At 36.0% G+C, this 27,801-nt stretch overlaps 1 protein-coding gene and 1 long non-coding RNA gene across 2 annotated transcripts; one reads left to right on the top strand and one right to left on the bottom strand.

Annotated features, from left to right (window-relative positions):
* On the top strand, nucleotides 1-26,858 carry LOC125242529 (membrane alanyl aminopeptidase-like). Its single transcript, XM_048151283.1, has 13 exons — nucleotides 1-559; nucleotides 6,244-6,417; nucleotides 19,313-19,630; nucleotides 20,015-20,204; nucleotides 20,720-20,976; nucleotides 21,526-21,718; nucleotides 21,964-22,150; nucleotides 23,201-23,298; nucleotides 23,735-23,923; nucleotides 24,208-24,386; nucleotides 24,904-25,035; nucleotides 25,360-25,444; nucleotides 26,127-26,858. The coding sequence occupies exons 1-13, from the start codon at nucleotides 90-92 to the stop codon at nucleotides 26,235-26,237; spliced, it is 2,583 nt and encodes an 860-aa protein (XP_048007240.1). The 5' UTR covers nucleotides 1-89; the 3' UTR covers nucleotides 26,238-26,858.
* Nucleotides 8,100-9,046, bottom strand: LOC125242530. Its single transcript, XR_007178881.1, has 2 exons — nucleotides 8,662-9,046; nucleotides 8,100-8,249 (listed from the first exon to the last, which is right to left on the bottom strand). It is a non-coding gene; the product is annotated as an uncharacterized LOC125242530 (long non-coding RNA).
* Nucleotides 26,859-27,801: the final 943 nt, after the last annotated feature.

The following is a 27,801-nucleotide window of genomic DNA, read 5'->3' as shown; positions in this document are numbered from 1 at the left end:
GCAAAAAGCACTCAACCGACCGTCGCGAGCGGACGTTTCCGAACCACTTTTCGCGCGAGTTTCGAACGTCCGATGTTCCATTTTCGAAAATGATTCGCGCGTTTTTCTTTTTATTTTTAACGGCTTCGGCCAGTGCTGTACTAACAACTATTAAAATCGACGAAGAATGCTTGAACTTCACAGTGTACCCTGTGCAATATGAGTTGACGATTATACCGAAAATATATACGACTCAGAGTTTTTATTATAATTGTGAATTAGTTATAACTGTTATAGCTAATGCTCCACATGTGAGGATGATCGAGTTGGACGCTAATAAAGACTTGGGTATAGAATCAGTGAGTGTGTATAGAGATGGTTACGATATAATAAGTAGAAACACACCTTTCAACCATGATACGGAGAGAAGTAAATTGTATATTTACTTGGGTGAACCGCTAAGGGAGTACAAAGTTTATAACGTGAGGTATCAGATAAAGATTAAGTTTAGAAAGAATGTGTTTTACGATTCTCCGGGAATATTCGCTGCGAGATATGACGACGAAATGGAAGGAATTAAGTAAGTACTTGTTATTTATGTCATTCAATTATTTATTGCATATTCATTAATTAAAGTAAGATAAGCGAAATTATGACATCACAAGCGCAACAGTAGTTCGTAGGTCATGGACGTATTTGGATTATTCTTTATCGCAAGAAGTCGAAATTGTTCTGATAAAATCGCTATGCATTTTTTTTGAGATGTAATAAATCCAAATATTTTTTATGATATTATTATTTTAGTGAAGTAAATTAACGAATCAAAAAATTAAAAGACTATCAATGACCTTTAGTATCAAACCTAAGGTATTTTATTAATATATAAGATTTTTTTTTTAAAGCAAAACAATAAAGAAAAAGAAAAAGATTAAAGATTTCAAAACAAAGTAACTTTTAATTAAAAACATCAAAGTTTAAAAAATGACTTAAGTTAATAGATAGATAGATAGAATACTCTTTATTGGCACACCTCAGCAAAAGATGCAGTGGAGACAAAACAAATGATTATAAATAGAGGCAGACAACAGGCGGTCCTATCGCTAAAGAGCGACACCTCTACCAGACAACCTTTGGGTAGCGGAAATAAAAAAAACATAATCAAAAAGAGTAGGTGCTTCGAAATAAAAAAAAAACAAAATTATTCTAATTTTCAACACACACATTGAATAAACATACACATATAAGAGAATATAAATAGACTTACATAAACATAATTAAATAGTAATATACAACAAGCCAGATATTATATAGTATCAAACCAAAAATATACAGCAATCATACCAACCACAGAGTAAAAATAGCAATACGATCACTATGGGAGAGATAGACAATGTTATTTAAGCATTTTTCTAAAAACATAAAGATATTGATATCTTAATCTAATAAACTTTTTAACAAAAAATAAAACCGCCTTCAAAAATAAGCGCATTACAAAACACGGAGAAACTAAAAAGCAAAAAATAATAAACCTTTGAATTCAGATTTCTTATCGGATTGCAATAATCTAAACATCCAAATTATAAACAAATCAATTATTTTTGTAGTCGGTACCAGACCTGTTCGTCGCCTTGTTATTTCCTGTTTGCTCCACCCAGGCTGGCCCCGACTCCAAAAATAATTGATTTGTTTATAATTTGGATGTTTAGATTATTGCAATCCGATAAGAAATCTGAATTCAAAGGTTTATTATTTTTTGCTTTTTAGTTTCTCCGTGTTTTGTAATGCGCTTATTTTTGAAGGCGGTTTTATTTTTTGTTAAAAAGTTTATTTATTTGTTGATTTTTAGTGATTCCTAGTGATATTATATGTATCGGTCCGAATATATGTACAGTAGTGAAAGAATTATCCTTTAACTCCTAACCATTGAGGAGTTGACCTTCCATCATCAGCTCAGCTACATAAAATTATTACCATCAGGCGTAAATACTGGTGTACTTTTGAAAAATACACTAAAAACATTACATGTGCCTATAACATTTGAAGAGTTCCCTCGATTTCTCCAAGATCCCATCATCAGACCCCGACTTGGTGTCAATGGGACCATCTCGGGGTTATACCCGTTCGATCAAAAAAAAAATTTTGAAAATCGGTCCACGATTCTCGGAGATATCGAGTAACATACATACAAAAAAATAAAAATAAAAAACATTCAGTCGAATTGAGAACCTCCTCCTTTTTTGAAGTCGGTTAAAAACTAATTAGGTACCTACATATCTAAAAACACTTAAATAAAAATTCCATACAATAAATATCATAAACTAGGCAATTAAAAAGAAAACTAAAAATCTAAGTTTAAGGCCCCTGAGGCATAATCTTCATCTTGTTTTAATATGTTTTTTTAGGAATGCTGTTAAAACACATCCTGTATATACAAGATATTATAGAAACAAACAAACATCAGTCACGTCAGAACTACCACAATTCCATTCATAAAGATCTAAAAATACCTAACGATATAAATTCTTTGAACTGCACTGCATACAATCTAGGCCAAGTTTATGTTTGCCGAGTGATTCACATTTCTTAGATATTGGCATTTGCATTTGCGAAAATAGGTATTACTTTTAAACTATTTCTAGTATTACATAGCATATTTACATAATATTTTCTTTTTTTTTTTTAAATATTTATTTATATACATTTAAAAATAAAATAACAATCTAGTTCAAAACGAGTTTTTATGATTTTTTATATGTTTTGATGAAGACCAAATGTCAACAAAAAGTAACACAGAAGTAATTTACTATTTTAGTCTACATTTAGTACACCTACTTACAAGGTTAAATTTATTATTCTCCACTACCTAGGTTGTCTGGAAGAGATCGCTCTTTAGTGATACGACCGCCTCTTGTTTTACCTCTTAAGTTGTTGTTTATACTTGCTATGTTGTTTCGTGTATTGAGGTGTGCAATAAAGAGTATTTGTATTGTATTGTATTTTTATTATTTACTAGTGTAACTGTAATCTCTTGAAATTACCTTGCATACTATAAAAAGCAAGACTTTGAGCACGTTTAAATCAATTTCAAAAATTAAAATCAAGGGCGAACAGGCATCTTCTGGGCGAGCTCGCTCCATCGTAGGAAACGCATTTATAATAAAATCAAGAGTGGCTTACTCTTATTTATAATAATTATAATAAAAAAAATTAAGAAAAAAAAAAAATAAAATAATAAATGTGCTCGTCGACATCACCATCCCCCATGATGAGAATCTCGTGAAAGCCGAGGACAAGTCCAGTAAGTACCTAGACTTGGCTTACGAGATAACCGCCATGTGGGATGTTGATTCGACGATCATTGTCCCGATAGTCGTTTCAGCGAACGGTCTCATAGCGAAGAGTCTCGACCAACATCTCGAGAGACTCTCGCTAGGTGGTTGGATCAAGGGTCAGATGCAGAAGGCGGTGATCTTGGACACAGCGCGGATAGTCCGACGGTTCCTCTCTCTGCAGCCCTAACCACCGGCAGCTTGGGCCCTGCCCCGCTGCTGGCGGCACCCTAGGTTAGGTATTTTATAATGTGTTTATATGTTTTATATTGTTTTGTAAGTGTTTTATTTTATTTTACTTTTATACTCATATTGTAAAAGCCTAATCTAAGAAAAGAGATAAATAAAGGAAATAATAATAATAAAATTGCGCCAAAGGGTATATGAATCCGCTCGGCCTAATCCCCAAAATAAGTATAATAAACAATTCATGACACATATATTTGTTTATTATACTTATTTTGGGGATGAGATAATTCTCATAGCAACAAATAAAGCAATTGACAATGCAATGCTCCATATAATCGTAAACAATATAAACCCAGCGGTCAAACCAGTCGGCCTTCCGACCCACACCACACAGCACTGGTCTGGCGCCTTATATGATAACGGCATGCAGATGGGCTTAGAAAAACTATAATAACGTGGATTAGATAATATGAAGGACAATACCAATATGGTAATGGTAATACTAGTCTAATAGATTAAGATGGTTGCATATGTCTAGATATAATTAACCTGAATTATTGATTATTTTAGTTTTAGTTTTATTCTATCACCTGTGAGTTCCTCTTTGTTTTTTATGTTTGTTGTATTATTTGTGTAAATATATGTTGGTACTCCTTAAGTAAATAATAATAACAAATAATAAATTATACAATTCTCTGGTATATGGCGTGATTATTTATTAGAATATTATGATATTCTATGGGTCACTTGCACCACCGAAAATGGAGGGTTAAGCCGATGTTAACACACCATTTTAGGTGGTGCAACTGGTGCAAGTGACCCTAAGATAGTCTATTTAAACCTTTTACGATGACAAACGTCTTTTAATTCTTAGCTAATCTAACGAATATAATATTACTTACCATTGTTGAAGAATGAGGCATTACTCTTGAAAATCACATAAACATAACACAATAAGAACACCAAAATAACAATTTAATCACGACATATTACCATCACACTATTTTATGGTATTTTTAAAACACGAAAGCGGAATTTATTGGACTTGTGGACTCGTGGACGGACTTTAAGTACCTACCTACTGTTTTATTTTCTCTAATATTCAACACGGCGGCCCTTTCTAAACTTATATAACATTAATTTCAAACCTCTGCAAAATATAATAGAAAATCTATTCAATAACATAATGCAATTTTTTATCCGCGTACAGTTTTGCTGTTGTGACACTGACAATTCAAGATGACATAAATCGGCCAGTATTTACCACCATAAAGGTTCTATGTATAAAGTCATAGTTCGCATTGTTCCGGCTTTAGCTACGGCTTCTGAGAGCTTGGGATTTTCATAGCAATTGGTATCAGAAACTGGCATAGCAGGTATCAGAAAAGGCATTTCAAAAAAGACTGCCATGAGCATGACTTTTCAACCCAAAAAATATCTTTTTGACCTAGACATCTGTATTTTTATTAGAATAGTAAGCTAAGATTCACCGCTAAGCTACCAGCTCTCACGTCAAATATCTAATAGCGAAAAAATTTGTGATAATAAGCTGATTATTATCCATCATCAATCAACACCATCAAACACTGCACACTAAGTACGATCCATATTTGTCCCAATACCCATAAAGGATGACATAACTAATTGCCCATACAACTGCTACCATTTTCACGGCTCGTTAGCGCCCAAATGGGGACATTGTCTAAGTGGCCTTGCGGTGCAGTCGTTCTAGATAAATCTAAATGATTAGGTTAGTATGAGTAGATGATACTTTTAAGAATGGTTTTATCAATGGTTGGTGTTTAACCCCCGACGCAAAAACGACTGGTATAAGTTTGACGTGTATGTCTGTGTGTGTGTCTGTCTGTCTGTCTGTCTGTTTGTCTGGCTGTCTATGTGTGTGTCTGTCTGTGGCATCGTGGCTTCCGAACGGATGAACCGATTTAGATTTAGTTTTTTTGTCTGAAAGCTGAGTTAGTTGGAAGTGTTCTTAGCCATGTTTCATGAAAATCGGTCTACCATGTCGCGGTCGGGGGTTTTTTCAAAATTTTAGTTTTGTGGTTAAGTTATATGATGAATTCTCTGGGACTCGCTATGACATAGGGTTCTTCAAGAAGAAGGTAGGGTTCTCAAAGGTCGGCAACAGTGGCTCCCCTGATGTTGCTATGGCCATGGGCGGCGATGACTGCTTACCATCAGGCGGCTCGTCTGCTCAATTGCTGCCTATTTCATAAAAAGAAACAGCACTAAATAATTGTTAAAGGCATCCTACAATAAAAAAAACATACACCTCGCATTTGAGACTCTCTGTGGATACGACCGGTCTGGCCTAGCGCGTAGTGACCCTGCCTGCTACGCCGCGGTCCTGGGTTCGAATCCCGGTAAGGGCATTTATTTGTGTGATGAGCAAAGATACTTGTTCCTGAGTCATGGATCTTTTCTATGTATATAAGTATTTGTATATTATATATATCGTTGTCTGAGTACCCAGAACACAAGCCTTCTTGAACTTACCGTGGGACTCAGTCAATCTGTGTAAGGATGTCCTATAATATTTATTAATTATTTATACGACTTTGTCAATTAGGTTATGTTATGACATAATTGGGAATGACCCCGTTTCCACACTTTAGTCCTCAATTTATTATCTTGTTATTGATTATTGTGAAAATTAGAAGTTCGTCATAAATAGGTATGCATTGCAACTATGTAATAAACATTCAAACATTGCTTTCAATTGTTTCAGGTACATGCTCCTAACCCGTCTCTCACGGGGTCATGCGAAGTACTTCTTCCCGTGCTTCAGTAACGAGCGGTTCGAAGCGGTGTTCAAGTTCAGAGTGAACACACTTACAGGAGCTCATGGCATGCAGTACACCAACTCCAGTCTTGTTATATCTCAGGAACAGAGGCGGACTACGTAAGTAGTTTCATGTGACAGGTACAAGAGACTCACTAGAAGTGAGTCTGTCAAGTGGTCATGCGAAGTACTACATCCCATGCTTCAGCAATGAGCGGTACGAAGCACAGTGTTCAAGTTCCGAGTCAACACACTTACAGGATGTCACGGCATACAATACACCAACTCCAGTCTGGTTTATATCTCAGGAACAGAAGAGGCGCACTACGTACCGAAGTAATTATATGTGACAAGCACAAACTTCTAGCGGGTCTCTCAAGGGGTCATGCGAATTTCTTCTTCGCTTTCTTTAGCAAGGTGTGGTTTGAAGGGGTGTTCAAGTTCCGAGTGAACACACGTACAGGAGCTCACGGCATGCAGTACACTAATTCCAGTCTGGTTCTATCTCTGGAACAGAGGCGGGCTGCGTAAGTAGTTTCATGTAACAGCTACAATCAACCAATTTGAATCCTATGCCACTGTACAACCTTTTCACAGTAAACGTCCAAGTCGTCCAAGTTGACTTCTATGACAAATATAGCTCGGTGTCAATGAGACGGGGTTCAAAAGGGGCCCTGCCGGCGTATCATGCTGCCAATTTTATCACTTATCCACATGGATAAAGCATCCGTCACGCTTTAGCAAGTATGTCAGTGTGAGAGTGACAGATGTCTTATCCACGTGGATAAGTGATAAAATTGGCAGCATGATACGCCGGCAGAATTCAAATTGGTTGGCACATGCTTCTGGTACGTTTCTCACGAGGTCATGCGAAGTGCTTCTTCGCATACCACGAAAACGCTAAGACCGTTTTCACATTATCCGATCTGTTAGAGTAAAAACACCAGGATACCACTATTAATTATACAGTTTATTAAACGGAATCTCAAAATACAAGTTCAATGACAAGCTATCTTCAAGTGACGCTCTGAGTCCGTCTGACGCCATTTTTGACAGCGATGCTAGTGAAGGGGACGTTCGACTAGTGATGTCCTTATACTCGACCATTCTGACCTTGACCTTTCGTCCCGAAGGTCTCTGCTATCCATGCTGCTACTGATGACTGCCGCAGTCAACACAGCCGAAGCAGGCTGCGCCTCCAACTGATGGCGGTAGACTTCATCTGTTCATTTGTTCTTTTCTTTTCTGCGGAGTGAACAAGAACTTTGTATACTCCAGCTATACACTCAGGCCCTGGTCCTTTGAAGTGATTAACTCGAGTACCGTTGGAAACGGCCGGTGTAGTTTAAGACTAACTTACACCAAGATATGTAATTGGTCTCATTTTATAGTCGAATCATAGTAATGACATAACTAAACTCAAGATTGCATGACCAGACTAGCCTAGTACAAGTAAGTCAGATCATTTTTTTTTTAACAATTCCACGGCCAGTAAGGCTTTAAAACTATTAAGGTGCCAATGGTACGAAAACTACATGTTTTACCGCCATGATCGATACTATATATTAGTCAAATTAATTATGTAAAATATATGACATATAGCGGCGGGCAGGTAATTACCGGTGTACAAAGCACCATCCAATATTTGCTTGTAAATATCTTTACCCATCAATACATTTCATTTCAGGCAAGTATTATGTTCTAAGTAAGACCTTACGTGAGCGGTGCATTCCAAACTAACCGCTAAATATAACAATGATGATTGGCGTTGTTAAAATAGCATATACATGGAACAAACTCACAGTTGGCTCCGTCACTGTAGGCTGTGAAGCTCCCCGCACGCGCAACAACGCGTACATCAAACTCGTGAGAGGTGAACATGACACACTCCATGCGTGAGCATAGCCGCCTTCTAACACAGCAAGCAGCAAGAAAGCTCTTATTAAAAAGCTCTGTAACATACATGGGAAATACTAAGTTCCTTAATGTAACGAGAACGTGATAATTTTTCCTTGGAACTAAGCCAGTAGGTGATAGAATCAGTACAACACAACTGTCGTTCAAGTAACATGATAAGGTTACGAGAAATTAATGTACGATTGGCATAGTCGATGCTCTCAATTACAGACCCGGCTTACATAGCCGTAAAATAATTTAGTAATAAACAATGACAATGAAGATATTAGAAAATATTGTCATGTAAGCTTTTTTTTTATGAAAATATATTAAGCAGAATACATGGCTGCTCCTTGGCAGGACCTTTAACAACTGCTAATTATTTATCTATCAACATGATAAAATTAATAAAAGGTAATAATCAATGTGTACTAGCCACTAATTTTGCTATAAGATAACAAACATTACCATATCAAAGCTTCATACGCAAGCCACGGTGATACGGCTGCTTTCGAGGCTGGCGGCGCAACGACCGCAGACGTTGGCCCTTCATGACAAGGTTGTCGCGCAGCCTGTAGCATGCACTCTATTGGAAACCGTAATTCCACCAGCAACCTCTGGAAAGTATTAGCGCAAGCAACCCTTTCAAGGTAACCTTGAGATCACTACTCTTTAAGGTCATAAAACATGCTTTTGACAAACAAGGTCTCAAGCTAACCTCTTAAAGATAGACTATATAACACATGATGGTCCGTCTCCAAAGACCTGCATCACAAATACCAGAAACAGAACTAACCTCGCAAGGATAGTCTATATAACACATGATGGCCCGTCTCCAAAGACCTGCACCACAAATACCAGAACAGAACTAACCTCGCAAGGATAGTCTATATAACACATGATGGCACGTCTCCAAAGACCTGCACCACAAATACCAGAACAGAACTAACCTCGCAAGGATAGTCTATATAACACATGATGGCACGTCTCCAAAGACCTGCACCACAAATACCAGAACAGAACTAACCTCGCAAGGATAGTCTATATAACACATGATGGCCCGTCTCCAAAGACCTGCACCACAAATACCAGAACAGAACTAACCTCGCAAGGATAGTCTATATAACACATGATGGTCCGTCTCCAAAGACCTGCATCACAAATACCAGAAACAGAACTAACCTCGCAAGGATAGTCTATATAACACATGATGGCCCGTCTCCAAAGACCTGCACCACAAATACCAGAACAGAACTAACCTCGCAAGGATAGTCTATATAACACATGATGGCCCGTCTCCAAAGACCTGCACCACAAATACCAGAACAGAACTAACCTCGCAAGGATAGTCTATATAACACATGATGGCCCGTCTCCAAAGACCTGCACCACAAATACCAGAACAGAACTAACCTCGCAAGGATAGTCTATATAACACATGATGGTCCGTCTCCAAAGACCTGCATCACAAATACCAGAAACAGAACTAACCTCGCAAGGATAGTCTATATAACACATGATGGCCCGTCTCCAAAGACCTGCATCACAATAATAGGTCTTATGCACATGGTCCGCCTCCTAAGGCCAACATTGCATAAACAGAACTATTTAAGAAACAATAATCAAAGTAACAAATGTATAGCAGACATTAAAGTAATCATTATAATTATGATTCACACTTTAAGTGACGGAAATCACTTCATTTTTACTTGTGGATATCACATTAGTTACACTACCGTGGATACCACAAGATTCAGGTACAATGTGCTTATCAGGAAACCCTGTGAACAGAATATATTATTAACATCATGTATAGGCAACACAACTCGGTTCTTAATCCGGCGTGTATATATGCAATGGCAACTCGGTTCCTAATTTGAGAGTAATAGCACAAGCACAACTCGGTTCTCAATCCGGCGTGCATATATGTAATGACAACTCAGTTCTTAATCTGAGACTAATAAGGCAAAACACAACTCGGTTCTCAATCCGGCGTGCATATATGTAATGACAACTCAGTTCTTAATCTGAGACTAATAAGGCAAAACACAACTCGGTTCTTAATCCGGCGTGCATATATGTAATGACAACTCAGTTCTTAATCTGAGACTGATAAGGCAAAACACAACTCGGTTCTTAATCCAGCGTGCATATATGTAATGACAACTCAGTTCTTAATCTGAGACTAATAAGGCAAAACACAACTCGGTTCTTAATCCGGCGTGCATATATGTAATGACAACTCAGTTCTTAATCTGAGACTAATAAGGCAAAACACAACTCGGTTCTTAATCCGGCGTGCATATATGTAATGACAACTCAGTTCTTAATCTGAGACTAATAAGGCAAAACACAACTCGGTTCCTAATCCGGCGTGCATATATGTAATGACAACTCAGTTCTTAAATCTGAGAGTAATAAGGCAAAACACAACTCGGTTCTTAATCCGGCGTGCATATATGTAATGACAACTAATGTCTTAATCTGAGATTAATAAGGCAAAACATAACTCGGTTCTTAATCCGGTGTGCATATATGTAATGACAACTCAGTTCTTAATCTGAGACTAATAAGACAAAACACAACTCGGTTCTCAATCCGGCGTGCAACTTGTTTTATTTTTCCCGTGCCCCTAAATAAGGTAACACGCTTACTATAGATAGCATTATTGAGATACATTTCAGCCAGCCAAAAATAATTTTATGAAACTTGGCTTATTTTTACCGTGCCCCTAAATAAGGTAACATGCTTACTATAGATAGCATTATTGAAATACATTTCAGCCAACCAAAAATAATTTTATGAAACTTGGCTTATTTTTCCCGTTCCCCTAAATAAGGTAACACGCTTACTATAAATACCAGTATTGAAATACATTTCAGCCAACCAAAAATAATTTTATGAAACTTGGCTTATTTTTCCCGTGCTCCTAAATAAGGTAACACGCTTACTATAAATACCAGTATTGAAATACATTTCAGCCAACCAAAAATAATTTTATGAAACTTGGCTTATTTTTCCCGTGCTCCTAAATAAGGTAACACGCTTACTATAAATACCAGTATTGAAATACATTTCAGCCAACCAAAAATAATTTTATGAAACTTGGCTTATTTTTCCCGTGCTCCTAAATAAGGTAACACGCCTACTATACCAGTATTGAAATACATTCCAGTCAAGCAAGAATAATCATATGGCACTTGGCTTGACTTATCGAGGTTTCACTACATTCAAATAATGTAATATTTTATCTATCATTGTTCACCCACCAAATGGCTCTTGACAAAGGTTATCATCATCAGGCATGGTGCTTATTGATTAAACCATCAAGCTTGCCAGACAATGCTTCAAAAGACACACTAGAGAGATGCTATAGCTGTAGGTATATGTGCAATTTAAAGCACAACATTATCCATATAGCTGCCACCTGCACAACTACATAATTTTGTTAGTTGTGTTAATACTATGCATATGCAAGAATACTTAGTACAAGTTAATGAGTTTTTATAACAAAATATCATTATTTTTGATTCTTGCAAAAGTCACAAACATGTAAAATATATATATTCTTGTGAAATCAAGAAGCAATAGAAGTGTACAGTTATTTTTATATTTCAAGGAACAGAACATATTAAAAGTAGACAATACTTGTCAACTTCAAACGGTAACCTGTTTGTCATGCTTCGGTTCGGAAACATTCCTTCGCAGTGAAGTGGTTAAAATTATTAGAAGCTCCAATTAAGTTATTTACCTCAGATTATTGCACATCTTTTAAAAACTTAACTGATTGGCATGTTTCAAGCCCAATTCCAAATCAAACTGATTTGTTGTAACAGACAAGTATAGCATGTAGACCGTTAAAGTCCATCGGGTCTATAAATATCAAAATCTCTTACCATTAGCTATGACAAATTTTACCAGTGTCATAAATAGTTCAATAGATATCCAGTTTGGTGTTTCCAGCTTTTAGCAAGATTTAACCTCAGGAACTTCTGGAATCATGCCTTATCAATGCAAGTATTTTCAACTTATGGTCAATAGTCTCCGGATTACCGGCAGGCAACTACTGTAATCAATAAATTAATCTGGAAAGGAATGTAATTTTAAGAACAAATTATATCACTGTCAATGCATTAAATGGACACTGGACTATGTCATGATAATAAATGTTCCAAGTGTCTGTCTAGGTAATATATTTGTCTTTGGTTCAATTTAGAACATGATTACATTGAATACATTTTTTTTGTCAAAAATGTTTGCAATGCTAAACCAGCATTATTATAAACAAAACAGCATCAACAATACACTATACTTCAGTGCTATGCCCTTAATTTTAACACACATTATGGTTTTACAAAGATGCATAATTAACCTCATCAAAATATTATTATGTTAATATTATTATTATTTTATCAACATTTTTGATGAATTTGTGCCATGTAATATAGCAACATGTTTCCTCATTTAGAAAAATGCAAGATCATACAGAGTTTATATGCATAAGAATGTCACTAAGACAGATTTCAAAATACAGTCCCGGTAAAGTGACAAAACTTATAGTCACAAAAGAGTTGTCAAAGTTTTCTTATGCTTATTTACTCATCCATTATACTAACCTGTAGTGAATTTAAAATGTATTTACTGTCAGTATACTTACATAAGCCAGATGCAATGGCACAATATTATTGAGTAGGATAAATACCTTATTCCATGTCATTCCGGACAAACTTATTTTTAATATGACAAATAGGGCAAGATAATGATCATCTCTCTTTGTAGATCATAAAACCCATAAAGTCACCTGTTATAAGGAATCATTTAGGTGCCATTTAGATTGAAACTTATCTTATATTCTGTTTCACTGTGACACCGTGACAATTGTCAATATATCACAAGTAGGTACAATATGTATTATGTATTCTGAAACATATCTGGAAGCACAAAAACACAACACACAAGGTGAGCTAATGATTATTCACTACAGCAGCCTCTCTATACATATTATACTAATAATACTCTGACAACTTGGATGTGGTTCATCTTTCACAGTCCATGGGTTACTGTGATACACTTTGTGAGCAAGTATTTACTTCTTCAACATGTACATAATTTGATCTGAAAGAAAGAAACAACACACTATTGGACAATAGTGGATGTTGATCACTTCAGCCCCAGAACACTGTGTTTGGACCACCTTTACTTCCTGTTACGCACTCATTATGATCAAATACTACTCCAAAGTTTGAATATATCTTAAACTGCAATGGATACTTTTAACTGTAGTATATGGTGCTAGTGTCTTTACTCGTTGAATCAGATCGACTGGTGTTAATTAAATACTGTTGGATGACAATGAATGGTTACGAGCGCGGCGCGAGAATGATGACATTGTCAATTTCGGACAAATTTCATAGTACGGGCGTATATGGGTAACTTAATATCGCGCTTCTGAAACTGTTAGAGTAAAAACACCAGGATACCACTATTAATTATACAGTTTATTAAACGGAATCTCAAAATACAAGTTCAATGACAAGCTATCTTCAAGTGACGCTCTGAGTCCGTCTGACGCCATTTTTGACAGCGATGCTAGTGAAGGGGACGTTCGACTAGTGATGTCCTTATAGATCCGATATCGGATCTCGGCAGGATTTCAATAGAAAAAATCCAAGATGGCGCCTGTAATGTATGGGATATCGGTCTGACATCCGATATCGGATCGGATAATGTGAAATGCACTAAGTCGTCCGTCAAGATTTACGTAAGTTGTAGCTCAAGTGAGTGTACAAAAAAGGTAGGTAGGTGCCTGGTACCTACTAAAAAAAATTAAATTGTCTGTAGGATTTTAGAATACATGTTCTGGAAGCTTTAACAAGACAAATAATTTGTGACATTTCATGGGAAAAGGTACCTTATGGCGATCAGCGCTTACGTCGCTTAGCACCGCATTAGATTTGGAGCTTAAGCGCCAACCGCCATAAGGTGAAAGGTCACGTCTATATATTTACATCTTAAAGATAAACATACAACAAACACTTGTCAACTGTCAATCATGATCGCAATTACCTGCATGTCGGCAATCATCAAAACGTGATCCTGATCATTAAATAATACCGGTAACGACCACCCAAAATGGTCACCGTTGAATGCAGCGACGTGCACGCTCGGCCCAAATTTATTGAATTTCGAATTCACATTTTACTAATAAGATTGGGTGGTGTACAGTCAGAAGATTCAACGAAACATCAGTAACATTATTACATAATTATGTCGTATAACACTTCTGGATGAACATAATACTTATTAGAATAATAAATAAATAAATAATCATATTTTATTTTATTTAAAAAAAGTTGAATTAAATAGTTTATAACAAATTAATGTCGGATAAAACACCCGCAATTTAGGTAACACCCTGTTCTGTAAAATATAAACTATTTACATATGTGTATGTCCTATTAGTATATTGTATGAACTTATTTAAAGGTTTAAAAAGTCACTTATAGGAACTTAGGTAAAATGGCCTATACAAGAATAATGGGCCTAAACTGTATATGAGCAATTCAGAGTATTCAGAGTCATCAATGGGTCCTAAATCATGATATTTCATAACAAGAAGGAAGCTGAAAAATATTTCCGGAATGAATGTCCTACATAGTAAGCTCAAAAAGACTTCTGATGACGGTACCTACTTGGCCATTGATATACTGCTTGACAGATCATTCCTAACAATTTAATCATGTCAATTAATTACAATTGCCGACGGTACTAGACTCACGATAATTGACACCGATGTTGCAGACAACTCGTACAGCCGAATATGGACAGCCACAGCAAATGCCACAATACTAGCAGAGGCCTTACTCGGCTCACATTTACTGTCAAAGTAGCATCATTTTAAAGCGACAGAGGATATTTTGCACATTCGATCAACTTTACAATCATCGGCAATAACATTGCACAGAACGAAGGCTGCAAAAATATATGTCACAATCGTATAATTATCTAACACTATCTAGAGCCATAAGAGCGCGCCAGATATTTATGCATCCTTTTTTTGTGCGATGTTGCCAGTGAATGTACAACCAAAACGTGTTACATGGAAAAAATAATGTATCAAAAAATTTATTAAGGTAAAAATGTATGTGAGTTAAACGAGGAAATTTTTCCGATACTCATACACTGTTTTGTGCGTTAACAATATGTGAGTGTGTTTAGTAAAATTTCCCACTTTGTCGGTTACCATTAAGGGGAGATTTACTTGTATCTTTATAATACACTGACAAAGCGGCTTTATAGCAATCGACAAAGTGGGACGTTTTCACGTGCACGCACGCACATATTTTTTCTTCGTAAGTACTTTGTTTTTCAAACAGAAGTTTAACAAATCTTGAGAAAAGTAGTCGTATAAAAATTCTTTCTGATGGTGTTCATACAAATCTGCCAACCAAAGAAGCACTTCTTTGGTTAGCTGCACCTTTTATTAGTAGCAACTTTGTTATATATGCTTTATGAAATTTTAAGATTACGAACGATTATTCTCTGGCATGAATCATTGCATAAATGCGTTGGTTATTTTGGTTATGTAGCCAGCTGCATTTATAAAACTAAATTATGCCTTTGTAGTGCGGTATAACTATAAATAATGATCATTAACATTATTGTATGAACACATAAAGCAGATACATAACTGACAAAAGGCATTTACCTAGCTTTAGTTATCTGCAAAAAATGGCCGTTTCATATATTTTGTCTGAATAACCATGGTCTGAAATGGTATATTTTTGTATTGACAGTTTCAATACAAAAATACTTTTTTCGCCATTTCAGTATTGGTTCATACGTTGCTTAGTAAATTACCTATACATAATACATTTAATTTCTTCATAAAAATTTCTTTAAACATACATTTGCCCTATGATTATAAATAATTCAATAAACATATTAATAGTATAATAGACACACACCCTTTTTAAATTGTAATAGAGTAGTTAACTAGGTACTTCATGGACTGGTAGATATTGAGCTTCTCAAAAAAAAAAATATTGTCAACACCTCTTAACAAGGCTTAATAACTGACAGTTCTTGACATAAATCCGATCATACCCGTGGGAGCCAGTTCACTTAGCAAGGGAAAGTTGCAGTTTTCTATTTCTGTCCAATATGGTCATATGGTCAGTCGTTCACTTAAAAGTGGACGACCAGTTTTTATGTGCGCGCTATGTTTGACGCGTCGCAATTACCCGGCTATTCGAACGTACACAGAAAGCTAAATGATATTTGAATTGTTATTGAGTAGGTAATTGTGTGTCTCTTTCGCACCCATACTTTTGTGAAATACTTGTAAACAAACCGCCGACCGTAATTATAGTTTTCCTACTCGTCGACTTTAATATGTCAATTAGGACACCACAGACTAAACTATAAGTGCTGACTTTTCAGTGTTAGATAGTCTTTGACACTAAGTCAACTATAATATTTCATTACAGTTCACTTTTAGTTAACTGTAATAATTTCAAAAATAGAACTTCATACCAGTTCTATACTAATTTGCGATACCTGGCAAATTTGTCTGCATCTGAAACACATTGTTTTTTTATCCATCGCGTTATCGACCAATCACAGACGGTTATTACAAACAATTGGTTGCCAAGTAATTCGATGTTGATACGACGGTGAACGACGCCATTAACATTACTTTTTACTTGAATTATGATATTTTTCGTCCATTGATGATGAAGATGATGACTCGTAGAAAAAGTATTGTATACAATAGTGATATAATTAAGCTTTTCACTCTCGTACCATACTATTAGGCCACTCAGCAAGCTTCGTGGCCTAAACATGGTACTCGACTGAAAAGCTTTGTATTATATCACGATTGTATAAAATACTACAATACAATACAATACAATTACTCTTTATTGCACACCTCAATACACGAAACAACATATTATTTCAGTTTAGTCGGTGTCAAAAGTAAAGGTTTTACTTGCAGGAATGTCACTTTTGAACGATCGGTATTATCATAAGAATTGTTCTAATACAACAACATGATTCAAATGTGATTTGGATGTCAGCATACGTTCAAAATAGCCTGTATGTTTGACGCGGCGCGATTTCGAGTATGTATGTCTGTATTTCTATTTGTAGTAGTGCCTATTTTATTGATTGATATTATACGGTAGAAGCACATAATTATACTTTGTCATTTGACTTTTTTTTAAGGCTTGAACGGGTTCCGTACCAAAAAGGTACAAAAGGAACCCTTATGGTGCGACTCTGTCCGTCTGTCCGTCTGTCACATTACTAAATATCTCGAGAACTACTTATGCTATCGATTTGAAATTTGGCATAGTTATGAACATTGTTAATCTCTACAAATAGAAAGCATAATTTTTATTAATTCAATAATTTTAACTGTAGAAAATGGCCAAAATGAAAGGGGCAAACTGTAAATTTCAAGATACTAGGTCAAGTAGGGTATCGTTAGAAAGAACTGAAATTAAACGTAAATAAACTATTTTTTATAATTTTTTTGTGAAAAAAAAAATTTTTTTAAGGAAAATGGTAAAGAAAATACCCCACCCGGAGATAACTCCGAAGTTTACCAACGAAAAATTATGAAAATTTTACGGAATATTGGTTTTATGCTAAATATTACAGGAAAATAAAATCGTGTTTGGATCTTGGTTTTTTTTTTTTAATTGACAAAAGACTTTTCCGATTTTATATTTCAATTTAACCACCCTTTCAGATGTACATCGTACTTCAAATTTATACGAGATTTTACGTAATACATCCATCTTTCAAATAAAGTAAAAACTATTGAAATCGGTAAACATTATAAATAATTATACCTGAAAAACCAACATACTATACAGGTCGCGCAAATTAGTTAGCGAATGCACCGAGAGATAGCGCTATACATAATAATGCTCATTTAGTACCTATACTTCCAGTCGAATCTTTAGAGTTATATAAGAAACATGAAATTACTTTAATTTTTGAAAGATTGTACGGATAAGGAACCTCGGTGGGGGCGAGTCCGACTCGCACTAACTTGGCTTATCTATAAGTAATATAATTATGAGAGAACGATTTGCTATAAACGAGTTGTAGACATAAAAGTTTGCAGGTTCTACAAGACATTCAGATTTTCTGTTGATAAAAAATCGTGAAATCATTTGAGAAGGGTGGCTCTGAAGTCTAAATAGGCAACCAAGAACTACTAGTTAAATAGATTAAAAAAAATAAATCAAACAAATGAAACAAAACATTTTGGAAAAACAAAAAATCTCGATGTCCAGCAACTAGTGAGGTACGTCGTAGATAAGAATGTATGTCGTCCTCTCGGAGTGGGATACCTCTTAATTGATTTATTATGGTTTTTTAAACTACATTGATACGCATTGTAAATAATGATGAATGAAGTACCTATCTAAGATTCTAAAGATTATAAACCATAATCCGTGCAGAGGTCATTTAGAACTTAGCGTAGGCAGTGTCAATGTTAATGGTACAATAAAAGTCTTCTAATAGCACCAATATCTTAACCTAGATGGGCGTAGGTTGCTAATAAATCAACAGTACATTTAAACAATGATTATTTAATTTCTTGGTCGCAGGTTCGAACCCCGGCTCGTACCAATACCAATGAGTTTTTCGAAACTTATCTGCGAAATGTCATTTGATATTTTCCAGTCACTTTTAGGTGAAGGAAAACATCGTGAGGAAACCGGACTAATTCCAATAAGGCCTAGTTACCCTTCGGGTTGGAAGGTCAGATGGCAGTCGCTTTCGTAAAACTAGTGCCTATGCCAAATCTTGGGATTAGTTGTTAAAGTAGACCCCAGGCTCCCATGAGCCGCGACGAGCGCCGGGATAACGCAAGGAGGATGATGGAGATGTTTCTCTTAATTTCAGTAACATAAATCCCAAGTATTGATACATTTGATACGAAAACAAACAACTTGATGCATTATTTGCATGAGATATTTGAATATATTCCACAGTAGGAAGACGTGTAAAACAAAAATTAATTTGGTATTTGAACAGGAACTTACCTTAGCCTACACCAATCTTGAATACTTCTAATAGTTTCCCTTTCCATTTTCAGGAACAAAGAAGGCTACATATTCATCGAGTACCTGCCGTCACCGCAAGTATCCCTCAATGAAGTCGGTTTCGTCTACTCCCAATTCTCCAACATCTCCATCCGAGCCAGAAACAGCAATGACTCCATCGTCGTCTGGGCCCCTGGTCCTTTCCTCACGCAATACAATTATATCCTCAGATTTGGACAATCCATTATGTATCTTATTCATGAATACGCTGGTATTAATAGGAATATCACGAATGGACCCATCAATGTGGTGCCTGTGCCTTCGAATTTGGATGGATATGAGATAGGCAGTTGGAATCTTTGGACTAATGGGTAAGATACTAACTTTGTTTCAATGTTGAGATATTTTTACGATGAAGGCAAGTGCACGCGAACCGCTGTTAGTTTTTGAGGAGCAAGTGGTTGCACCTTATGGAATGCTACCTAAAGAGAATAATAACTCATTTATTTGTGCACAGACTTCAATTTAAATACAGCTTATATACAAATAATCTAAAATCATCAGATCTAAAATTATTTTTTATACGTAGAAGAGATTAAAAAGAATGTCTGCATTCTTCTATTGCATCAACAAGATAAAGATACGCATTTAGTTTATACCTTATGTTAAAACAAAAAAAGGTTTTTTTGCACTGACTTCATAGCTAAGTAAACATTAGTATATTTAGTAATTGTTTTTCAATATTCCACTTTCAGCGATTTTCGCCTAAAATACCAACCAGAACTCATCAGCATCCGTCAGATCGAGAAAATGACGTTTGACTTCACACAGCAGATGTGCCGTGTGTGGCTCGGTAACCCGGGGGAAGATAGGCGGACTACCTGGAGGGAAGAGTGGTTCAAAGAAGGAATGGCTACATACTTCGCGTATTACTTCTTGGGAAAGGTAAATTGTCTTGTTATCTTAGGTACTCCTTTTCGACGTATTTTGTTTTTTCTTCCAAGAGGCTTTAAATACTACGCCAAGGGGGATATATCAGGGGATACTTAAATGAGAGAAGCTTACGGCTAAGTGAGTAGAGTTTGAATTTGTACCAAATGAGTTGAGTTGCGTTGCGTTAGCGAAAAGTCGGAATTTGAAGTCACCAAAAGTAATTATTCTCAAAGATTACACCATAGATTGCCTAAAATCGCTAATGTCAGTATTAATGTAGAGTAATCTCGCCTCATTCAGTGAAACCAAAAATCGTTTTTCAGAATAGTGCTTCAAAGCTTGTATCACCGAATTAGGCGTGTCACCGAATGAGACGAGTTTACCCTAAGTTGAATTTAATCTAACATATATAGTATTTTACATAATGATAGTATGTTTTTATAAATAGTTTGTTCGTTTACTATACCAAATCTGAGGCAATAATTATTATGCCTGAATATACAAAAACTTTTCCTTTTCTTCTCTAGTACCACCAAACAGGAGAGTACCAATCAGGCTGGCCCTATGGCTTCTACTGTCTCGAGTCTCGACACAACGCCATGAATGCTGACTGGTACCACAACACGCCGGCCCTCATCAACTTCAACAGAACACTGGCTGTCGACATTCCTAACAGACACAAGGAGTTGGTGACTATGAAGACAGCTGCTTTGCTGTGGATGGTGGAAAATTGGATTGGACCAGAGAAGTTTCATCCGGCGCTGATTAAATATATCAATATGAGGTGAGTTCTTCTATGAACTTTTATTGCCAGTGGTGCTCGATAGCTCATAAAATTTAAAATGTTTTTCTAAACTTATTGCTTTTCTAGTTTTTTTCTTATTTCATACACTTAGTATGAAGAAAAGTTAGTCAAAAATTACCATTTCCTCTTCTGTAATTTCCATATTCCGTAACCGGCAATCTTCATAATAATTTGAAAGAAGGTCTTCAAATACTGTTTTTGCTAAGCAGCATCCCCATGCTCTCAGCTGCCCTTGCTTGCCCACTATCAAAATAAATTTTAAATTTTATTTTAGGATTCATAAAACAAGTTCAATCTTTTCATGATGCGGCGAAACGAGCGACACTAGTACATATATTCAATTGTGTGTATTATTAGGTTAGATCTAAGTAGTTTTTAAGTTTATGCATATTAATGTAAGATTATTGTAATTATTAATGGATTTTATATAATATTTGTAAAGAAATGGATGTATAAATGCCAGATTTTATCAAATAAGACTTTCATACATGTTAATGAAATATTAAGCCAAAATTATTTTAATTCCAGGAGAGGATCCTACATCAACTTAGAAGACTTCATGGTCAACCTCGACAAGGAGACCGTGGAGTGTTTCCACCAGTTCTCCAACGGAACCACCTCGTCCATGGTGCTCAACTCCTGGCTCCGACACCCTGGCTACCCTGTCATCCACCTTCATGTGTACAGGGACAGGTTGCCTAATGCTATCACTTTGAAACAGGTGAGCGCTTAAATAAGCTGTTGGTAAGGTTTTATGAGTCTACTGACGTATCACAAGGAAGATAATTTGTCATTAGTCATTACAGTATTTATTGGAATTCTGTTTTTGTATATGTATGGAATATAAGTTGAAAAACAATTATATAACGACCAAGGTAAAGATACTTAAAGTTAAATATTTATTTAGCATCCTTTTCTTTTATTGCTCTTTTATTAGACAATTTATAGATGTTTCTTACCTTCCAGCAAACGTTCTCCTTCACCAAAGACTTCCGCTACGACTCCAAGTACATGATCCCCATCTCCTACATGGCCCAGTTCCAGGAGAACTGCTTCAACTGCCATCAGCCTCGGTTCATCATGAATACTCCCGTTTACACCTTCGGAGAGAATTTGGACGGAGGGTGGATTCTTCTTAACAGACATGCTTCTGGTAAGTATTTATTTTATGAAATAAAGACAGTAACATCACAAGCTACAGTAACAAAACATGACATAAAATATCTCAGGAAATACGTATTTTAACACCACAGATGTGGCAAACAAGCATACAACCCGACTTCAGGATGATTACGGGATGATTACGGGACGATGGGTCGTTTTCTACATAAGTGAAAGATGGACTACTGCATGAGTCTTTACACACTGGACCCAACCCAAGAGGTTCTTTTAGGTACATTCATACAACACTTACTTGAAAATTTGCTTATAGAAAAATATCAGGCGTTAAAAATTATTTAACGTTTTTACACTCCGTTTTTATATCCGTACTTATTGTAAATTCAGACCACGCGCTTTTGCAACAATAATTAATTTGACGTAGTATTAGTAGTAGTAATCACTTTCTTGTAGAAATAGAGATACAAAGGCGAACTTATCCCTATAAGGGATCTCTTCCAGCTAACCTTGTTGCTTGTAGTACTTGGGAAGGTTAGAAAACTTTGCCAAAACATCCAAAATGACTTTGTATAACGTTACGAAAAAATTACAGGGATACAATTAAATTTTTATATGAAATGAAAAATGAAATTAAAGCATTTATTATTATATCTACTTCTGACAACAAAAACTACAAAGTAACCCGTTCGCTACCTATGATATATTTATAATATTTTTATTATCTTGACCTAGACACAGTAGGCGGGCTATCGGCAGTCCTTGGTGGCGCTATAAACGTCTATTTCTAGGCTGCCCACGCGCAGAACTAACCTAGACACTGGCAGAGGTTACGTTTGTTTATGAACAACGTGCTAAAATTGACGGTGAATGCAAACAGATGCATACGATGATAGCTGTGAAAATGTGAGCGATGATTCTTAATTTAGAATAAGGTAAAATTTATGGAGCTCATTGTCCTCTTTCAAAACAATGACATTGACACCTTGACAATGATGATTACAATGACAATCAACGACGAAGTGTCACTGTCGTGAAACAGGCTCCTGAATTGCTTTATTATAAAAATTGCCTTTTATAATTCCAGGGTACTATCGAGTGAACTACGACGAAGAAACGTGGAGGCTCATCGCCAAGACGCTGCGGAACGAACACACTGTCATTCACGAGCTGAACCGCGCTCAGGTATTTAAGAACAGAGTCTATACCATAAGATTTGACGTTTTAGAATATTATAAACTGAAATAAATACCAAAAGGTACAGCAGGGCAATTACAACTGGGGGCATTTTCCAACTACTCGATTTTTTTTATACATTATTAAATAGAGTGTCCACTGGTTATATATATGCCACGCGGTTTCCAACGCGTTTTAAAGTTAGCCAAAATTTTTAGACTTCCAAATTTCACCGAATGGATAAGAACCAAACCAACTTACATTAAGAGTTTTCGAAGGTTCAAGGTTATTGCCGTTTGACGTATATTGACCGGGATAGGTATAGACCGTGATTACTTTTTGATTTTTGTCGAGCTCCAGCGAAAAAGGTAATCAAGGTATATGTCCCTCTCAACATATAAGTCCAAGTTACGTTTAATTTTAACTGTGAACTACCTTATTACAGCTTGTCAACGACGCATTCGCTCTCTACGCTTCTGGAGACCTAAGCTACGAGCTAGCGACAGAAATATTAGGCTACCTGGAGAAGGAACGGAGCTACGTAGTCTGGGAGTCAGTGATCTCGGGATTCGAGCTGCTCAAGACGAAGGATGCAGCTTGCAAGTTCACTAGAGCTCTTTATGAGGAGTGGAGGGTAAGTAGAACTAGAAAAACAATGCTTGGTGACAAGCCAGATTTAGACCTATTTATTACTTTTAAAATATTTTTTGAAATAAAGCACATGAAACTAATCAAAATTCAGTAGCACTCTTAGCAATAAATTATTGTAAATTAAAAATTGTCAAAACATTGTTTATTTTGTCTATGTAAATTAAATATTCAGAATATACTAGTGATATGGGAGACGTTTATAATATTATCATCCACTTGCAAATAAAGAGATTCCCCTTTTTTTTTAATAATCCTACTTACTTTCAGCAATTCATGCGGCATCACGTAGCAGCGATCTACTCAAGACTGATCCACGACCTGGAGCAGCAGCCGAAGACTCGGCTCTTCCGGAGCAACATCATCAACTTTGCGTGCACCTTGCAGCACGAAGCGTGCGTCAACCGCGTTCGAGATCTGTACTATCAGACCAAGGGGAGGCGGCACAGGTGAGACACTAATAGTGATTCATGATAATGATGATTATGATGATATCCTGTTATTCCCATCAGGGACAGAGGGCTCTCAAAAGGAATTTCCATTTCAAAGGGATTTTCAGAATCTGTTCTGTCACACTAAGGGAAGGCGGCACAGGTGAGACTGTGCAGTCAGTAAAAAAAAACACTGGCATTTGGAGTCTGGTCCAAAGACCAACAGAAGCGATGACAGGGACTTAGAGCTCTCAGAAGGGATTTCCATTTTTCGCGGGATTGTGCGTTCGGGATTTGTACTATCAGACGATGAAGCGGCACAGGTGAGACTAGTGTTCGGTCAGTAAAAACCATGGGCATTTTGGTCCAAAGACCAACAAAAACGAGAGAGTTTAGGTCTTATTAAATGAGATAACTCTCCACTCTCTCTATTTTCGGATCATTTTGATGCATAGTTCTTTGCATTTTGTAAATAAGTGTCAGCAACAAAAGGTTGTACCTACTAAACAACTCGTTTTTTTCTGTCACTTTTCAGGCTAGACCCAGACTCCCGCCAAGCATGCTACTACACAGTTTTGCGTGACGGCGGAGATGTAGCCTACCAGCTCAGATCTGACAATCTGACCAGTTTTGAGAACGAGGATCGGACTGTCGCGCGGCATTTGACGTGAGTTGGTTTTATGACAGTGTGTAAGCACTTTATTTTATATTCAGATTAAATTAAATGTAAACAGCATAGAAAATACAATTTGCAAAGGGTAAAAAAAGTTTGAAACTATGGTTCGTAACACATGAGTGTTTATAAAATAATGTGGTTGTACTTTCTGGTTTCAAAACAGTTTCTATAAAAATAGTTCTAGTGTTTATTTGGTTTTAAATATAATTTTATGGTCTTGAATGTAATTTTAATTTCATGACTTTATTATTCATATTACAATTTAAATCAGTTTTTTTTAAGGAATGATTCTAAACGTGTTTAATTTCATTTCAGGGAAAATGAACAACGTTTAATATTTAGACTGCCTCCTGGAGCCCCTCCTCTAGCAAACATGACACTCAACAGCACATCTACTCACGTATGTGTAATATTATATTTATTATTGTATATGCAACATGCACCCACGTTACGAAATAAATAATGAAAGAGGAGTAAGATGATTCCTTGACGGCGGCTATATTTCCGAGCTCATATAACTCGGCCCGGCAACCTTCAAATCAAGAGTGAACAGGCATCTTCTGGGCGAGCTCACTCCATCGTAGGCCACGTCTTTGCCTTTGGCTAGTCTGTGGCCAAGAGTAAGCCCATTTATAATAATTAAAAAAAAAACAAAAAAAAATCCTGACTGTGGTTTAAAGGAAAACTAATAAAAAGTATAGTTTTTGACCAGACTCTAACATGCAACTTTATATTAAATATCCCATTACCTTGTCGACTGAGCTTCATCTGTATAATACGAAAGGCATGTCCATGTGCCTCTTATGACGTGAAGAAGGATTCATTATTGCAAATTATTTTTAATATATATCTATTTAATTGTTAAATTTTAACTTCTGATTAGCAGAAACGTCTGCAATCGATGCCATTAGGCTTAGAATAAATTTAAAAGCGGAAAACGTCTGCCCTGGGTGAGACTCACGGCCTCTGGATCGATCCAGAGGCCGTGAGTTCAAGTCTCACCCAGGGCAGACATTTTCCACTTTTAAATTTATTTAATTGTTGTTTTATGAAATACTGATCGGCATTTTATTTTCTTTCAGCCCACACAGAATCCTACAGCACAGGCATTAGACAATCCGGATTCTAGTACATCAGTTGAAACTTCAATAGTCTGCTTAATAATAGCGTATCTGGTTACTAACCTATTTTAAATATTAGTAAATCGATTTTTATATGGAATTTTGAGCGCTGCTTATAAAGTGTTTTATTTAATTTGATTGATATATTTTCTGTTTCATTCATAATTTGACAAGTTTATATGGCTTTTCGAACTTAAACTAAAAATCTTTATAGTTCAAATCATAAAAAGCTGTTGAAACTAAATCCGGCTAATTACTTAGGGAAGTACATGCCATTTTTTATTCTTGTTTATGTTAATTAGTATCACTTTCGCTAAGGTTTTATGTAAGTGTTCCATGTTTTAATCTAGTACCGACGTAATTATAATTTTACCCTCAACAGTCTAACAAAACTTACTTCTACTAAATTTTAAGAAACATTCCAAAATGGATAGCAAGTTATTGACTACGAGTATATTCATAAAAATTAAATTTTAATTCATAACCAGATTTAAAATTTAATTGTTCATTTTGAACTACTTCCCATTGTCATTTTAGGTGTTAAACGTTTATCCTAAATTCAATTTGGCCTTTAAAGTCACTGCAAGTAGTTCACCAGCCGATATGTTAATGTTTTTTTTTTTCTTCATTTTTCTTGTTTTATATTGTGACCTTTAGCGTCACATTGGCGCCCAACGTGGGGCTCGACCCTGTCAAGACCTGTTTTATTACGAAGAAAATTGTTATAGCTTATATAACAATATTTTGCATGCTTCTTCAAGCAAAATGTACGCACATAAAAATTCTGTTCACCTATTATTGTCAACACTACGTTTTGCAAATAAATATCTCTTTATCTTTTTGTGTTGGTAACATTCGATGACATTCAACCTCTGTTGTCAAAGAATCACTGATCAGTGAAATATGTGGGTACCATTAAAACTTTGCAATGTGGCCAAGTAAAATATTGTCGGAATAAGTATTATTATTTTAGTAGTAGTAGTAGTAGTAGTAACTCTTTATTGTACAAAAACACATTAAAAATAACATACATTGAGATGCGAAGTACAAAGGCGAACTTATCCCATAGAGGGATTTCTTCCAGTTAACCTTTGAGTAAATGAGAGGAAAGAGTTAAAGAGGGTAACAAAATCTAGCAATTTGTACAACAAGGTACCATAACGACAATGGATAAAAATCTATATATAGTTATAGGATAAACATAACTATATCACACAAAAAGGAATGAGAAAAATACACTAAGTTGAAAAGAAACACAAAATACATTTACATATAAAGCAACAAAGGCAATTTAGTCAGATAACCACAGCTTCTTTAGCCTCTCCTTGAGCGACGCAACCGATTGTGCCTGTCTAAGCGAGACGGGCAGCTCATTCCATAGCTTCACTGCACGGACAGCAAAAGACTTATGGTATCCACGAGAATTGTGAGGGGGAATGGCAAGACATAAATTCGCACTAGAACGCAGACGGTGGCCACTGCCATCAGCCAGAAATATAAATTTTTGAGAGAGGTATAAAGGAGAAGAAGGTGTAAAAAGAGCATTAAAGAGAAGAGAAAGAGTGTGGAGATCCCTGCGGTGACGGATAGGAAGCCAGTTAAGTTTTTGTCGGTAGTAAGACACGTGGTCGTACTT

This window comes from Leguminivora glycinivorella, chromosome 3 (genome assembly GCF_023078275.1).
Source record: "Leguminivora glycinivorella isolate SPB_JAAS2020 chromosome 3, LegGlyc_1.1, whole genome shotgun sequence".
Taxonomy (NCBI): domain Eukaryota; kingdom Metazoa; phylum Arthropoda; class Insecta; order Lepidoptera; family Tortricidae; genus Leguminivora; species Leguminivora glycinivorella.
Note: the sequence above shows the minus strand (reverse complement) of the source record. Positions and strands in the feature narration are given on the sequence as shown.

What these genes read in the sequence shown, in the direction of transcription:
- LOC125242529 (XM_048151283.1), top strand. Translation starts at nt 90, where the DNA reads ATGATTCGCGCGTTTTTCTTTTTATTTTTAACGGCTTCGGCCAGTGCT. An exon ending in CAGGAACAGAGGCGGACTAC is followed by an intron (nt 6,418 to 19,312) that starts GTAAGTAGTTTC and finishes TTCCATTTTCAG; the next exon opens with GAACAAAGAAGGCTACATAT. An exon ending in TGGAATCTTTGGACTAATGG is followed by an intron (nt 19,631 to 20,014) that starts GTAAGATACTAA and finishes TTCCACTTTCAG; the next exon opens with CGATTTTCGCCTAAAATACC.